Source organism: Pezoporus occidentalis, unplaced genomic scaffold (genome assembly GCF_034315485.1).
Source record: "Pezoporus occidentalis ecotype Australia unplaced genomic scaffold, CSIRO_AGI_Poc_V1 ctg77, whole genome shotgun sequence".
In the NCBI taxonomy this organism is placed as follows: Eukaryota; Metazoa; Chordata; class Aves; order Psittaciformes; family Psittacidae; genus Pezoporus; species Pezoporus occidentalis.
Window position 1 is genome coordinate 59,530 of NW_026916126.1, and position 17,107 is coordinate 76,636.

The following is a 17,107-nucleotide window of genomic DNA, read 5'->3' on the forward strand; positions in this document are numbered from 1 at the left end:
CTCTAGTCAGACTCTTGTGTTTAATAATGTCCCCCTTTCTGAATTCAGTACTGCTCTGTGAAACAAAAGCAGTAGTTTAGAATAAGTTCCTTGTTGAGTACAGTTGTGATTTATGTGTATTGGCATCATAGGTTGTGACTTCCCTCCAAGTAGATAGATAACTGCTTGTTAATCACAAACATTTAATCTAAAAAAAAAATAAAACAAAAACCTGAAAAATTGAGTTGAATGAATAAAATAAGTTATTTATCAAACTGGGGTTCTTATAGAAGCTTTCATTGTGATTCTGCTTTGTTACAAATTACGAAGCTCTCTTTTCTGAGGCATGGATGTTGAACTAACTGACCTGATCCAGCTGATGATCATCAGTTCGGAAGACCAGGAAAGCTACAGCTTTATAGCCCTGCTAGTGGACTTGGGAGAAAAGAGTGCGCAAGAACAGAAAGTTGCAAGTTGAACTGAAACGTTGGTATTGCAACTGCTCTTTTGTGGAATAGTTATACTTCTAGTCCTGTGAAGTCAAATTGTAAGTGAGAACTCCCCGCTACTGGGATTTCTGCGTGCATATATGGGAGCTTTCTGCTTTTTTAGGGACATGTGCAAGTGCAGAACTTTTAATTTTTTTTTAATTTTAATTGATACCTAAGTTGCTTGACATCTCATATGCTGCTGGGAACCTGTGGCCTGAGGTAAAAAAAAAAGTGCAAGAAATAAAACTTTTAAAGTAATTGGCTCAACAATTTAGAATTAATGGTGATTTTTGACTGTCCAATGTAAATATTGTTTTGACTTTTCAATCACCAAGATGTTGATAAGTGAGATTATTTGTGTTTCAGGTTAAGCAGAAAATCAGCAGAAATTAAAAAGGCAAAAAGTAGACATGCCAGCAAATGTCTTACATGTATTCACCCATTCTTGCAGGACTGTTCAGCATGTCTTGAAAAGTAAATGTACACTATATTTACCAAGTAGTATAGATGGATGATTAATTCTCTAGTAAAAATAGAATTTAGATTTTAAGAAAATACAGTAGTGAGAAAAAAAGCATATCTACGGTTTTTACATGGTCTGACATGCATTAATATATAAAGGAACCACGGTATCTTTGAGAGAGAAGAGTTGATGCATTGGAATCTTTGTGCATATTTTCCCCTGTATTTAAATGTAAACTTGTGAATTTCATATTATATAATTTTAAATTTCAAAAAGAAGGCAACAGTCTGTTGCCCGATTCACAGGTGAACATAAGATGTTAGTTGGAAACACCAAAACAGAAAAAGATCCAAGTATTTTTAAACGTTTACACTCAGACATTTAACTGATATTTTCACTGTTTCTTTAAATATTAGAGGACAGTTTCTGAGCTTAGTAGGATCTGTATTTGTGTTCAAAATCACAAAGCAGTTTTTAATGGATGTTTTACAGAAGAGTTAGAGTAATTTTCTGTGCAGTGTTGACTTAGTTTATAAGAGTTTTAGGTCAGGAGCTTTTTTTTTCCACCTATAAGGTCATCTTGATACTTTGTGTCACCAGAGTCACCAAAATGCACACAAAAAAAGTTTTCAGCTATCATAGTTACTTCATGAAGGTTTGGGTATGGGTTTTCTATCCATACCCCTCCCCCCCCTTTATTTTTTTCCCTCTTAAGTAAAATGTTTGATGATCTAATGAAATATTGTGAAAATAACTGGGTGCTTGTGGGCAACCAGTTCATTTTCTGGAGTAGCTTGTTCTGCTGGTCTTTCAGAAGTATTGAATTGTAACAGTGGAGTAAAATACCAGTGGTCTGTCAGTGGGTATTTATCACACATTTTTACTTCAGCCCTCTTAATATAATAGTGAAAAGTCAAAATTAAAAGTCGAATTGATGAGTGTTGTTTATATATTTTTCTGCTGATTATATTTTCTTGCAAGATTTAGATTGTAAGGGAAATTGGGATGTCCCTTGCTGGTTAGGTGCTTGATTTTTTTACATCTGGCTTCTAAATTCAGTCTTCAGCAGTAATTTTGCTTCCAGATTTCAGCTTCTGATTCCACATGTATTCCTTCAGTGGCGATGTTGGGTGCAGTGTGCCTTGTGGCTTGTCTTCTATGTTGTACCAACATGAAACCATGTAGAGAATGTCGTCCCTCTGGAGCAGTCATCAGAAACCGAAAGGATGTGTGTTAAATGTAGAATGTTCTGAACTTTCATTAGTGAACAAAGAAAAACAAATTGTACTTTACTCTGTCCTCCATTGTTAGAGGAAAAATCAAGATACAAGTAGACTGTGAACCAATAAAATGTTATCTGACAGATGTCTGAAACAAGAGCTGAGAGGTGCAGGATCTGTCCTAGTTAGTGTCAGATTCTTTGCCTGTGGAATTTGGCATTTTTCAGGATGTTATGGAATCTAGTATTTTAGCTATATGGTTTGCCATTCTTGTGCAACTTGATACCAAGTATTTTATTTGTCTCTTGCTTTGCAGTTACTTCTTGCAGTCTAATTTCACTTTCCCCAAAAGGAATTAGTTACCGTGCTTGCTACCTATAGCTTGGTAAACTCGGCAGTAGGAGTCAAGAAGCTGAGTACAGTGTGCGTTGGAAGAAGGGTGGAAGTTAAAAATGTAGGCAGTGTAGGCTAGTGAGCTAAGTGGTTTGTTGGAAGACATAAACATCTGAGGCAGGGAAGATGAGCTGCTGAGGCTGGGCACTAGCTTTTTTTTTTCTTTTGGTACAGGCAGTCCAGAAAGTTGCTCTGAGCAACCTTAAAAGGCAGAACTTGCGTGTTTTTTCTGGCTTTCATGGAATCCATACACAAAATTCATATCTTTGAAAATAACCCCTGACAAATTCTGAGTTATGACACAGATGTTAGGAAAGAGACAAATAGGAATTAATGATTAATAAATAATCACAATGAAATGGGAAGAAGCATTTCAGCTAGGTAATAATTACATGAGGATGATTTCTGGATTTGTTGTGTATGTTGAAACAGTGAAACTATTAGTGTTTATAAGCTCTGTAAGCTAGGAGAGGGAGGCTAACTGAGGTAGGTATTTTCAAGTCACTAACTGCATTAAAAACTCACCTTGTCTTTGCAGGAGGAGAGACTTCAGCATGCAAACCTTCATCTGTTCGGCTTGCACCATCGTTTTCATTCCATGCTGCTGGCCTTCAGATGGCTGGACAGATGTCCCATTCGCATCAGCAGTACAGTGATCGTCGTCAGCAGAACATAAATGACCAACAGGTTTCTGCCTTATCGTATGCTGACCAGATTCAGCAACCTCTAACGTTAACAAACCAGGTAAGTGATAACAAGTAATTCTAGATGTAACATTTCTTTCTCTAAATACATTGTATACTCATAAGTTAAAGATCAGGGCATATATTTTTGTGGTTTGCTTTGGTGCGTTTTTTTTTGTTTGGTTTTGTTTTTTGTTTTTTTAACTAACTAAGTCTTGACTCTTCAAGGATGGGTGGATGAATAAGTTTCTGGTACATATTTATTGTGATTATTCTACTTCTAACATTTATTAAACGAGAGGGGAGAAAGGTAGTCCAAATAGAAAGTTGGAAAGAGTTTTAATTATTTTTTTGTTAGGTTGCTTTTTCTTTCAGGATTGTTTGATGTTAGAATGTGGTTGTTTATTACTTATTCTAATGGACAGTGTTTTAAAGCAGAGTCACTGTTCAGTGTATTTGGAATAGAGAGGTTTGCATGAAAGATGCTTTATTAAGGAAGATCCACTTTATTTGACAGAAAAAGCAAAATCTAAAGCTATGTGATTATTGGGGTTTTGCTACTACTAATTTACTACTTAGTATTGCAAAGAGGTAAAATGACCACAGGGATTATGCTGATCATGGATGCTTTTTAGCTGTTGAAATTAGTATTTCTTCCATGCTGCTTTTTTGTTGCTAGAACTGCTGAAGTAGTATTGTCCTGTGTAAGAGATTATTCTGTTGCTTCCTTAAAAATGGCACAGCCCAGTTGTGGAGATGTGAATTCAGATATGTTTCAAAGCTTAAAATTCAGATATGTTTCAAAGCTTAAAATTCTGGATTCTCTTAAGTCACAGCTTCAAAATTTGGCGCAGGATGATAAGGCATGTTCCACTTAAAGATGATGGAGTGTGTTGCCTTTTGCTGCTAGCAGATTCAGGTCTATTCCTTGTATTCAAGATGGGTTCAGTAGATAAATCTACCACCAAGAGATATACTCTGTTGGTATTGCTCTGTAGGAGAGCACTTATGCAGAAAGAGGGAAGGATTAGAGAGGATGGGAATGGTCAAGCTAAGTGCCAGGATATTTGATACTAGGATTTGGAGATCTGTAATGACTAGGGAGGGCTCTGTGAAGGCTGGCAAAGAATGTTTTTTACTTTCATGAGAGCCACTCAGTAGGAAGAGTAAATCTGCTCATATATAATGGTATTTAGCTTGAGAAATCTACAGAGGTATTTGGTGTGACTTTTTTTAGGTTAAAGGTTCCTCATAACCTCCACAATGTGGTTAGGGTATCAGTCAGCCAGTTAAGAAGAGTTACTGTGTTCCTTAAACCCTTCAGGGTGCTTATCTGAGCACTATGATCTGGCATCGTATTTGTGAGTTTTAGTGTACATCAGTGCTTAGTTGTTCATGTTTTTAAACCAAACAGCAAAATCAAAGCACTTCAGGACATAACGCCATCAGTTGCTGTTTGTTGTCACAATGGCTTTAAAATGGTACATGAAGAATAGAAAGCTGAAGAATAGTTTTTGGAGAATAGCCAAGAGTTGTTGACCAAAGAAGGCAGCCCACTGAAATGAGGATGTAAATGCAGGGAAAAAGCTGTAGTTGGATCTAGGAAGTTACCCCTATGAAGAAATGATCAGCTGGCCACCTTGATAATGCTATTCAAGCTGTCTTCGCACCTAAGTCTTTTCCAGTTCTGTTTTGGTTTTTCTCCATTATTCTGTCATCATATTTTACTGTAATTGCATTGCAGTCTTAATAGTTCTCTGCTTAAGCAGCTCAGAATTGTTACTCCTTTATCCTTTGTGAGCTGCTTTCAAGGATCCCTGACTTTGACAGTGGTCAACTTTTTGAAGTCTTCTGACTACTTGCTTTTCGGGACTCTTTCCTCCTGTGAGTTATTGTGCTTTTCCCATCAGCAAGGCCCATAAAGAGTTCTCCAGGTTGGCATGGAGGTTTTATATGAGCCTCTGCTGAGGAGTCTCAGTGGCTTTTTGTCTTTGCACTAGTTAGTCTGATCTGCAACACCAAATACAGCTAACATCTCTATGGCAGAAAGTCAGATCATCTGCTCTAGTCCTTGTCTCTGCAAAAACTTATTCTTTCTCTTTCAATAGCCCTTTTGTCAGCTCTAGTTCATCTTGATTAAAACATAACTCTTAATTTTTTTTTTCTTATGAAAGACATGACCCTCTATTGTTGAAGGCTTTGTTCTGTGTTCTGTTTCTCCATTGCTGTGGACTACCATCTTACCTTCTGCTCCAGCTGTAATCTGCATACCGTCTAGGTTTTCATGTTTAAATGATATGTACATCTCACAGATTCTTTCTTTATGACATTTCTACAGGAATCCTTTTCATTCGGGGTATTGCCTTGAATGTGCTGCAGCTTGTCCTTGATAAAAGTAGTTCTCTTCTGTATATGTCAATTCCAAGAAATTCTCACAGAGATAATTTTCTGAACTGTCCTCATGCAGTTGGTTTATTCCTCTGTTGGAACCTCCTCACCAGTAACTCTTTCTGCTATGTGCTTGTCTGTTTTCTAAAGCTTCTAGTGTCAGACTAAACTTTTAGTAATGGCAGCCTCTCTTCAGTCACATAAAGTGACATAGTCCTGTGTTTTCAAATACGTATAGTTTAACATTGTATTTTTAACTGGGACAGCAAAAAGAATAGGCTGAATATCTGGTGTTAGAAGCTTGATAGATTGATCTGATATAGCCGTGAAAAATAGGAGTAAGAAAAAGGTGACTTTTGGTGGATACAAGAAGTATAATTCTTAAAGGGTGGGTCTTTTTAATGCAGTGCCTTGCATCCAAACAGACGTTAGGTCTCTGAGCTTCAGTTTCCCATATTTCCTAATGCAGTGGTGGTCATCAGCAACTTAGACCATAGGTTCATCTTTGGTGCCACCGGTTTCCACAGTGTAGAAGTAGCCCATTTAGGTGCAAGCGTCCAACAGTTGCTTAATAGCGAGTCGCCAGCCCCTTTGCTCCCGAGAGTGCTCCTTGTCCATTTAGTGGCCGGATGGTGGGTCAGTGAAACGGGCGAGGAGGCTCCCAGGCTCGGCGATGATTATGCTGGGAGCGCCGGTCAGAATTCTTTCCCGAGCTCCAGCCACCATCTGCCGGCCAGAGCGCCGCACTGCATTGCCTGCTTCTCTGCAAGGCGGTGCTCTGCCTCGGGAAACTGCCTTTGGCTGGGAAAGCCAGCTCTCTCCTCAGTATTCCCATCGTTCAATAAACTCCCCCCTGTTTAATAACTACGTATTTTAGAGTGTATCTTTCATCGAAGGAGCTGAGAATACAAATGCTATAAAGGTTACTTTCTCGTTTGTTACATTTGCTGAACTTTGAAACAAAGTATTTTGTCCAAATCCAGGCAAGATTTAATTGCTTGAAAATAAAAGCCGCGATGAAATGTCAGCTTTTGAGATGCTGAAGTTTTATAGAAAGAATAGATAGCAAGTAGTTCCTCGCTGAAAGTAAATTTCTTTAGGCTGCAGCAAGATGCTCAAGGATACTGCTTGTCAGTTGCTAAGAGTAGCTGTTAAGTTTTAGCATGTAGAAGAGCAGCATTTTCTGTAAACAATGTCATTTTGATAAATAGCAGAGATGATCTGACATAGTATGTTTGTTCAGGTTATTTTTGTGGCTTTCTTTTTACTGAGGCCTGACTCCCTTTTCCGAGAAGTATTGTCTTGTTCAAGTTCCTCTAATGATTTTCATTCATAACCAAATAATGGGGAAGCAAGGCCTTGAATGTTAATTTATTGTTTTTATTCCTGTTCTGTCCTGCTTTTTTTTTTTTTTTAATTTGTAATGGCTTGCAGACCATATTCTGGTATTTTATGAATCATTCACAGTTGCTGATTAAAGATTGGGACACAGTAATGTCAATTTATATTAAAGTTGTATAAATTATGTGTATTTATATTACACGTTACCCTTAAAATACTATTTACATAATCTTTTCTTGCACCTATTGCTTTGTGGCTATGGTCAATAGAACCTCATCTCATCATTGGCAAGGAACAAATATTGGGAAGATGCTTCAAAGCTGGCCAGATTGCTTTGTTTTTCACTTATTTATGAGGTCTTAAATTACAGTTAAAAACTTCCAGCTCCGTCCTTTTTTATTATTTTTATTTTTTCTTCAGTAGTTAGGCTTAAGGCTTTTGTTTCCTGAAAACCGTTGGATTCTGTTTACTTTAAATCTGTGATTCACAAAGTGCCAGGCCTGCTGCTAGGATGGGGTCTTGCTCTTGGTTGTGTGGTCTCACCTCTCTGATGAGTGTCAAACAGTTTCAGGAAAGCAGTAAGAGCATCCAGCCTGGAGTGAGTAGAAGAGATGAGATCTGTGGAACCTTTCTTCTTTAGCACTAACAAACAGTAATATTTCTTCATCCAGTTTCAACTGGTTGCATCTTGAGAGTTCAGCATGGCCTGATGCGAATATGAGATAAGAGCTTAAAAGTTTTCAGAACTTCAAACAAGTATTTCTTTTGGGCTGTGCAAATGTTTATCTTCATCGTGGAAACTCAGACTGCCTGAAACTTTACGTACAAAAGACTAGAGGATTGATTTACTTGATGAAGAAGTTGAGGTGAGATTCCTGGCCAGATTTTGGTAACAAATTCCAGCAATTTAGCTTTCACAAAGTACCTGGAATTTAAAAGTCAGGCTGACTGCTGAACAGCTGTCTCTATATGTATCTAAGGTCATTTATCACCTGCAGAATTCTAGGTTTTGCCAACCAGATGCTGGCCAGAGATTTTATTGATTGTGAAGTCAGTGTGTTCTAGCAGGCAGTAGCAAATCCTTCAGTTCAGTTACTTCAGCTATCTAATCAGCAACATTATTATTAGTGATGGTCAGACTTCACCAGCATCTGCAGTGAATGTGAGCATGCAGTTGGTTTCAGTGAAAGTATTTCTTTCACTTTCCATCTGTTTCAGATATATTTTAGAAAAATATGTTTTTATCCTCTGGCAATAAGAGTTTCAGAGTGGGGTTTTTCATTACCTTTGTCTTACTCTCCACTACTCCTTTTTAAAATGATTAGGCTGAATCAGGATGAAATCTTGGCAGATGACCCTTCTTTTCTTGCTATTTTTATTTATTTATGTAATTTTAAGCATCCCTGTTTCTTACTTTTATTCAGCAACCTTATTTATTTGGGGAAGGAAGCTGGGATAGGAGGGAAATGCTCAGGCAGTGATGAAAAAGTAATTGAACTGAAATTCTGTCCCTACCTCCATGCAGTTCTGGCTCTGAGAACAGTTAGTTTGAAGAATAGTGCTGGATTTATCTTGTTTTGTTCTCTGGCACATAAGCTTTTTTCTCTTTGGCCATTTTTCTAAAAACCTGAAGTTTACTGTGTATTATGAGTGTGTTACTATGGCTTGTGGTTATAGAAACTAAACATCTGTTTTGTTGACCCTCTGGAGACATCATCTATTATGTGGCTGCTCACCACCATATGGGATTAGTGTTGACTTCCTGTCCTATATTATGGTGATGCAAGAAGGTTTTTGAATAGCAAGGGGCATAGGAGATGTGTTTGGTCCATTTAGTTCTTCAATATGGAAGTCTATTAAGTAGGCTATTACAACTGGATTCTTGCTAAAATCCTCATGATTTATTCTGTTTGTAAAATGGAACATGTACTATATGCAAGCAGAATTTCTCATCCTTTTTTTTTAAGTGAACGTAGATAGTGATAGATCCTTTCTTTTTAAAACTAAAACCTGAATTAAAGCATTCCATTAACAGAATATATATGTGCTTAGAATTTCCTGAAATCAAAGTAAAATGCATTTAGTAAGGAACAGTGTCATCTGGATATACAAAGTGTATATCCAAAGGGAGAGAAATATGTTGTTTGTTTCTTCAGTTTAAACTGAAGAAACCTCAAGGACAGTGCCACTTAAAATAATATACCTGAATTAAAGTCATAGTTCCCTTAAAACACATTTTGTCTCAAACGCATTGAGTGGGCTTTCGATTGCCCTTTTTTCTGTTTATTAGATTCTTCTTTGTTTAGACTAATTAAAGGTTGCTTCTTAGCACTATGTCCTGTGTGTTTGGTGAATAGGTAAGGAAACCAGATTTCCGTTCTTCACTCATAATCTTCATCATGGTGCCATCCCAGGTAACTGAGCTGTTTCCACTGAGGCCTAAGTGTGGACCGGTCAGAATGTGATGAGTATTTACTGACATAAATGATTGTAAGGAAAGTAGTTTCTTGTCTCACTCTTGAAATACAAGCATATCTTTAGGAAGATCTGAGGGTGCAGTGTTGCTCTCTGGCCACCAGATAGAGACTGAAGCTTGTGCAATAGGATTTTTCTTTTTCTTTCAATTTCCCCACCCTCCCCCATTTTTTAATTCCTCCTTCTTTCTTTGAAGGTAAGAGGGAAATCAGTATTACCCCAGTGAGAAAGAATTTTAGAGTGTTAATGTATAAAATGTATAATGACCACTTTGTTCCATAGTCTTCCATCTGGAAGAAGGGAACAAGAGGCTTCTAAAGGATCTTGGAAAAACAAGAGAATGTTACAGATTTTGTGATATAACAGGGAGAGGAAGGAGAGGTCAGTTTTCTCTTTTCTCCCTCCCAAAAGTTTATGAACCCAGGAGAGCAAAATAGTACCTGTTAAAAAAGTTTGTACAGGTTATAAAGTATGTCCTCAGAAATGTGTGTTTGTCTAAATGCCTAATTAAAATCACAGTTTTCAAATAAGGTGCTGGCTGCAAGCAACATAGGGGCAGCCTGCAGAACTTTGAGTATTTATGATTAGGGAACAGAAACAAATTCGATTTTTTTTTCTTTCTTTTTTTTTTTACTAGGCTGCTTTTCAGAGTTTAAATAAGAATGTTGGTTGGGTTTTTTTTTAAGCAGCCCGGCAAATTCCACTTATAAATTGGAAAATAAATATGAATGCTTGTCCTACAAATTACATTTCCAAATCATAGCAGCCTGATGTCTGGATAGTTGATCTGAGCAATGGAGTTCTTCCACACTGAGTGTCTTTCCTGGAAACTTGTAGCCTGTGTAACAGACATGCTGTGCTGGTCATGTCAGCCTAGGATGGAGATTGGTCCTTCCCGGTACTGGTACACCACAGAATGGTTTCTTCTACCAGCAAAATCTGCCAGTGTCCCAATAATCTCTTTAAATCAGATGAAGAAATTTAAGGGAAATATGTGCATTTGAAAAACTTGTAACAGTGACAGTTGGGATTAGGACTAGATGCTGTTAAGTGCTTTGGGAGAGCACCAAAAGAGACCACATTTAGGTATGAATTGTTTAATGGTTCATGTTTGTTTAATAGATGGCATGAAAGAAGAAACAAAAATGTTTTGTAAATGTCAATTTGTTTAGGAAACTTTAAAACCGATTTCCCTGATGTTTACAAAATGGCCATGCTTGTAATAATAAAAGAAGTAAGAAATTAATTTGGTAAACGTGTTCGAGGGAAATTGATGGTAGTGGGCACATCCAAAGGTGAATTGACAGGAACAAACACCTAGGGCATGACTTGGGTTAGAATTCCCGGAGGGAAGTTTAACTGTATTACATTGTCTCTGAGAAGCATTTCCTAATCAAAAAGACCACAAGACAGCAGCTTTGCAGGGGTATAAGAACGTTTTGTGGGTGTATTTGGAGAGGGGTGCACCAAAGCTTTGAATTGCTGTTTCTGGGGAGCAGTCAGCTTTGTACCTGTTGGGAGTCTCAGCTTCACACAGATGCAGTAAACTGACTGCTAGTGTCTTACCTTCCCCCTCTGTCTTTAGCTCTGTCACTTTTTCATCCTCGGTCTTGCTCGCTGCTTTAGGTTTTTACCCCCATGTTGGTCTGCGCTTCCACTGGAGGAGGATGTGAGCTTAGCTTTCTAGTATGGTTGCTTGGGTACCTGAGTCCAGGTCCAGTCTCAGAAGCAGAAACTCTTGTCGCTTCTATTTGTAAGAATTGAGTCACTTCAATGTGATTTTGTTAATTGGTCATTAAGGGGGAAAAAAGAAAAAAAAGGTGTTTGCACAGCCACTTCAGTACATAGTAACAAATACCATAAAAGGCAGAGGAGCAGTTACGCTTTTCTGGTTGATTTATTAGTTAAGCAATAGTGATATAAAACTCAGTTTCATTATTTTTGTTGATGGTTCATGATCTTTCCTCAGCTTTGCAGGAGGTTGCATGTCAGTATTTATCTGTACCAGGAGGCAGCAGAAAGATGAAGCATTTAGAAGTGAAGAATTATGAGCAGTCAGCATATTTGATGGCATGAGATGAGAGTTGTAAGGCAGAATGTGGTGATGCTCCGTCACCTAACCCTCTTAGTAGCGAGTAAAGAAATATAAATTGTTTTACCATACATAACAATCATAGCATGGTTTGGGTTGGAAGGAACCTTAAAGATCATCTAGTTCCAAACTCCTGCCATGGGCAGGGACACCTTCCGCTAGACCAGGTTGTTCCAAGCCCTGTCCAACCTGGCCTTGAACTCTGCCAAAGACAGGGCAGCAACAGCTTCTCTGGGCAACCTGTTCCAGTGTCTCACCACCCTCATAGCGAATGAAATAAGCTTTTCTCCAGTGGAATTGCTTAAACTTGCCCAGTGGTTTTCTGTTATTGGGAAGGGAAGGAATAGAGGTGTAGGCTTGGGGACCAGTAACACTAGCCTCACCTCTATCTCCTAGCTCCCCATCCCTGCCACCCCATCCCTGCCACTGGGTGAGATAGAGGAGTTGATAGAGCTTGTCTGCTGCTACAGCTGTGCTGCTAAGTAAAGCGTCCAGTGAGCAGATAGTTAGCTTTAGCCAAATGAAATGGTTCATGAGTTAGTTTTTTCTGCCTTCTCTTTTCTGGGTCTGTTGCTCGCCTTCAGCTTGCCACTTGGAACTGTCTTTCCAGGAGCTTCATCTTCTGAGATTTCAAACAAATCTTAACAGAGGAATAGAAGTTGCTTGGTAGATGCAGAATTTACATGGCATATGTGTGCAAAGAAAAAGAAGCACACTAGTGAATTTATCACACATGAATCTTGTTTCTTCATGAAACCAATTAATAGCATGCTATTGAAGATATTTTCTGCCAACACAGTCAATTGTAGGAAACACAGATGAGGAACATAACTACTTTTTCAGGGGTGTTGTTTTAAAACTTCAAAAGTAGGTATGGGGCTCATGTTCATTCCTTAGATTTCTTCACATTTTCTTTGGGTTTTAGATTTAGATTTAGGCCTGGATGTTATGGAGCATGTTAGATCTGAGGTGGCTTGGTTTTGAATTTTATACAGTTTAGATGTGGCAAAATGCCACAGTTCTGCAGTAGTTACTACTGTTAACTTCTATCTGCGGTTTTAATGCAGCTATACATGAAATATGGTTACTATTCATGTATCAGTCATGAGATAGGAGTAATATGAGCAAGATTCTCAACAAAAGAGTTGTATTTTAACCAAGAGAAAAACTATTGGGATTAAGCCTGTTAGGCATAACAGGAGGAGAGATAGAAGTCTTGGGATTTCTTTCTTTTTTACTTTATTAATTAAATATATTAAAAAAAAATAATTTCTTTTGATTCCAGTATTAATTTTTCTTTTTTTTTAATGTTAGCTTGAAGAAAAAATGTTGTAATGAAATAGGTCATTTCTGTGAGGAATATCGCAATTTAGTGTAGTAATTATATCCTTAAATTCCTAACTTGTTTTCTAAGTTATGATAATGGTCATATTACAGAGGCGGATGCCCCAAACTTTCCGAGATCCAGCCACTGCTCCCTTGAGGAAGCTCTCCGTAGATTTGATCAAAACATACAAGCATATTAATGAGGTAATGGCTCCAGCTGTCTTTGTAATGTGTATTGATATGAAAGTTTTGCTTCCAATACATTACTAAGTATATTTTCTGTTAATTATCTCACAAAGAGATAAGGGAAACCAAGCTTTCTCTATGTTGTTCACGTGTCATTGGAGATCACTGATGTTATGATCCTGCTTTCTGTCTAGCACGTAGGAAATATTTCATCCTTGAATTTATTTTCCCTTGTTTTATAAACAAATGCTGAGCTTTTCTGTTGCATGATAAGGAAATACTTTTCTAGATCATGCTATAAGCCTTTATGAATGTGTCTAAAGACTTGTAAGAAAAATATGAAAGTTAAATATCCCAAATTATTTAATTAAATATTGCTGGCAAATGTAAAGTATAAAAATTACAGGGTTAATATAGTTTCTAACTCCTTGGAAATTGTAGGGAATGTGAAAGGATTTCTGCAGTGATTACTGATGTCCTTGGAATACTTCTTTGCCAGTCTTGTGGAAAAGCAACTGATAATTCTTTTTTCTAGGCCACTAATAGTTTTTAATTTTGCTGTGCGTCTATGTATCTTTTTTGCAGCTATGAACTGTATGGTTCAGTGTTTCTAGTACATTTATTTAGATCTCCTTTCTGAGTTTTAAAATTATTCATCAGGACTTTGCTTTGGTATTATGACTCGAGTTCAAATAGACAGGTAGCAAGAGAAGATTGATTATTTTTCCAGTAGTAAAAGTTGCATATTAAAATCACAGGATTAAGTGTGATAATTATAAAAGATGATCCTATTCTTTATTGTACCAATGTTTTAAAAAGTGCTCTTAAGTAATATGCTTTTCACATTTAGGTTTACTATGCAAAAAAAAAACGGCGGCATCAACAGGGCCAAGGAGAAGATTCCAGTCACAAAAAGGAGAGAAAAGTTTACAATGATGGCTATGATGATGACAACTATGACTATATTGTGAAAAATGGAGAGAAGTGGATGGATCGTTACGAAATTGACTCTTTAATAGGCAAAGGATCCTTTGGACAGGTAATGTGTATTTGCTGAACAACCTATAATTCATGTGAATCATAATATGCATTTCATTTGAAGTGTTATTCCTGTTCATTTTGAAATCAAACTCTTAATCCTATTACACCAAGTGCCTGCTCGAGACACATTTTGTGCTGGTTCTTGTTACTGCAGATAATGTTTGAATATACTTTGTTATGTACATCTGGTAACGCATTTTGCAGTGAGCAACTCCTCAGCCTTTTGCTATCAGTTTACATTTTTAGCTGTTTGGTTTGGAGGTTTAAATTAAAACAATAGCCTAGTGCTAGGGATTACCTACTATAAATGTTACTTACTAGCATTTATTTTGACTGTTGGTAGCTGTAGCTAATGCTTGAGAAAAAGGCTGGAAGCAGCATGAAACTTTTGTTGCTTTTGTTAGTTTTTCTCAGATTTTGCCAGTTGTTTTACAGTATTTGATGATTTGATAATTGCATTTAGATATAATGCTTGCCTCAGTGAAGCTCAGTGGAGCCTCAGTTCTGTTTTGTGACATCACTGCAATAATCATCACGTCATTTATTGTGGCTTTACTGTAGTATCAAGTAGGAGAAGTAAAATAATAAAAGTAATCTAGTTGGCAAGAACAAAAGTTCTAGAAATATTTTCTCTGAATTCAGAAATTGAAGAAAGTTTAGAGAGTGAGTTTTGCTGTATTTTAAAACTAGAGAGGTTTTACTGATATGTTTGACTTTTCTCTTTCAGGTTGTAAAGGCTTATGATCGAGTGGAACAGGAGTGGGTGGCTATCAAAATAATAAAAAACAAGAAGGCTTTCTTAAACCAAGCCCAGATTGAAGTGCGACTGCTTGAGCTTATGAACAAACATGACACAGAGATGAAGTACTATATAGGTATTTGAATAGTTCTGAATTTTTAATTTTATTCAATTATGCATATTTTAGTCTTGCTATATAGTGTAGGAGGCTTCTGGTGCTAAAGAAACAAAACGAATAATATATAACTTTTAAAATCAGTAATATATATTTGGTGCAAATTTTCTAGTTTGCTTTGCAACAGGACAAGATCCAGAAGAGAAATACATAAAATCATTTGCGGTAGCAGATTTGTTACTTTGTAGCGTTGAGATCTTCTGTAGTATTTTCTTTTTCCAGTTATTGATATGGACACCTGAAGAAGTTGCTGTGGACTGGCTTTTCCACAGAAGCTGTGATCTGTGGTAGTTGCAATCACTTTCACTACTTCGAATATATTTTATTATTATCTTAGAACTGTCATGGATAAAAACATGCTATTTAACATAAATCAGCATCATACAGTAGTTTTATGGCTAGCTTAATTATTTTTTGAGTGTATGTATTAAAAATCTCAAAATTTTGTATAACAGAACTAAGATAAGACGTGTGTAAATATTAAGGTTTGGAATTCATAGCCCAGAAAATACTTTGAAGATTATAATTTTGATAGTTCCTGTAAATGGGAATGGTGTTCCCTTGACTTACTATTATATTGCTAGGTGAACTTTATAATAATGATGAAATTAAGTCAGTTCGTGTAAAAGTTTACTAAATCCTTTCCATGCTCTGGAGTGGAGAATTTGGAAAAGACATGATGGAAGGACTGCAACAGCATGTTGTAAAAAGAGATGGAGAAATATGAAAAAGGTTATTAAGGAAATTGAAACTGGTTTTAATCATTCTTTAGTTTGTAGAAGCTGAAATACGAACAGCTCTGCTTTCTGATTTGTATATATATGTATTGGATTACTATTTTTTCTTTCTATAATGCAGAAAGAAACCTTTGAAATAATGTTAATATGCATTGATACTAAGTTATCTGATGAGTATTCAGTTGAATTTTCACTGGTTTTATAAAATATATTCACAGTACATTTATGTATTCAGTGTAGAAGTTTTTAAGGTATTTTTAACTTACATTTATTAATAACGTTTGCTTAAAATCTGAAGTTGACAGTGTTGGAAAGGTGTTTTAGGAACATTGAAGTCATGACCAGTTTCATATTAATACACAGCAAGTAAAGACACTACAGCTTCATCAAATAAGCTCTTGGAATTTTAAATTGTTAGAGATTCTGTTTGTAATATTAGGTAAAACGAAATGGACCAAAACATCATATAATCTCAGGATGGCTTTACATAGAGAGCAGCGCTGAAAAAGAAAAGGGGGAGGAGGGGGGAAAGTATAATTTTGAACAGTGGAGGAATAATAAATATTACCTTTGCTTAGGTAGGTGATTTAGACTTGTTTCAAGCTGATTTTCAAGTCTCTTAGGGTATATTTGAATAGCTTCCCTTTCAGTTAATACCGTATTAATGAACATGACAGCATCAGTAAAGATCAAAAATCCCAAATGGATAATGTTTTTAATAAATACCTTGTACTGCATGCTGTGCAAATATGGATCATGGAAAACTGAGATCTCCAGGCACTTCGCTGGAAGATGTATCTAAGCATAGGAACAGTTGTTTATGAACATACTTTTGTAACGAGATGTAATTAAAGCATACAGCATATTGATGTAAAAAGTAAGTTACCAGTAGGACATACGGACATTTCACCCTCTCCTAGTCTTTCAGATACATGATGCTAGGAAAAGCTGAATAAAGGCTGAAAGCATTGCAAGTATTTCAATATACTGTGTAATGTAAAGTGTAGATTTTGGAGAGAACATGGTTAAATACATTGTAGCTTGATTTTTAGGAACATGAATTCAATTGCTTACACTTAATGTCAGATCTTCAGTACCTTCAAACCGGACTGGTCTCCTTCAGACTAAACCTAACACACGTGTAAGAGTGCATTAAAGTCTTAAAGTTTTGTGAAAATTTATGGCAGAGAGATGGAGGAGGAATGTTCAAATTTCATGTCTTCACTGAAGGGAAGATATGGCAAGTTCAGCTCTTATCCAGGCTGAGCTGTGTGGCAGCTGCAGCTGGCCAGAAGCGTGCTGGTAGTTACAAATCAGTTGGAGTAAGTAGTGATTCCAGCAAGCTTAGGTGGTGTAGGGAGGTATTGGAATCAAGTGT

General features: G+C 36.8%; 1 protein-coding gene across 2 annotated transcripts in view; it reads left to right on the forward strand.

The window, feature by feature from the left end:
• Positions 1–17,107, forward strand: part of DYRK1A (dual specificity tyrosine phosphorylation regulated kinase 1A) — an 89,283-nt gene that overhangs the window by 59,523 nt on the left and 12,653 nt on the right. For both annotated transcript variants that reach the window (XM_062602461.1, XM_062602462.1), the window contains exons 3-6: positions 3,085–3,290; positions 12,963–13,055; positions 13,888–14,076; positions 14,806–14,953. In XM_062602461.1, coding sequence (XP_062458445.1) covers positions 3,085–3,290; positions 12,963–13,055; positions 13,888–14,076; positions 14,806–14,953 — 636 coding nt within the window. The remainder of the gene's footprint in view (positions 1–3,084; positions 3,291–12,962; positions 13,056–13,887; positions 14,077–14,805; positions 14,954–17,107) is intronic.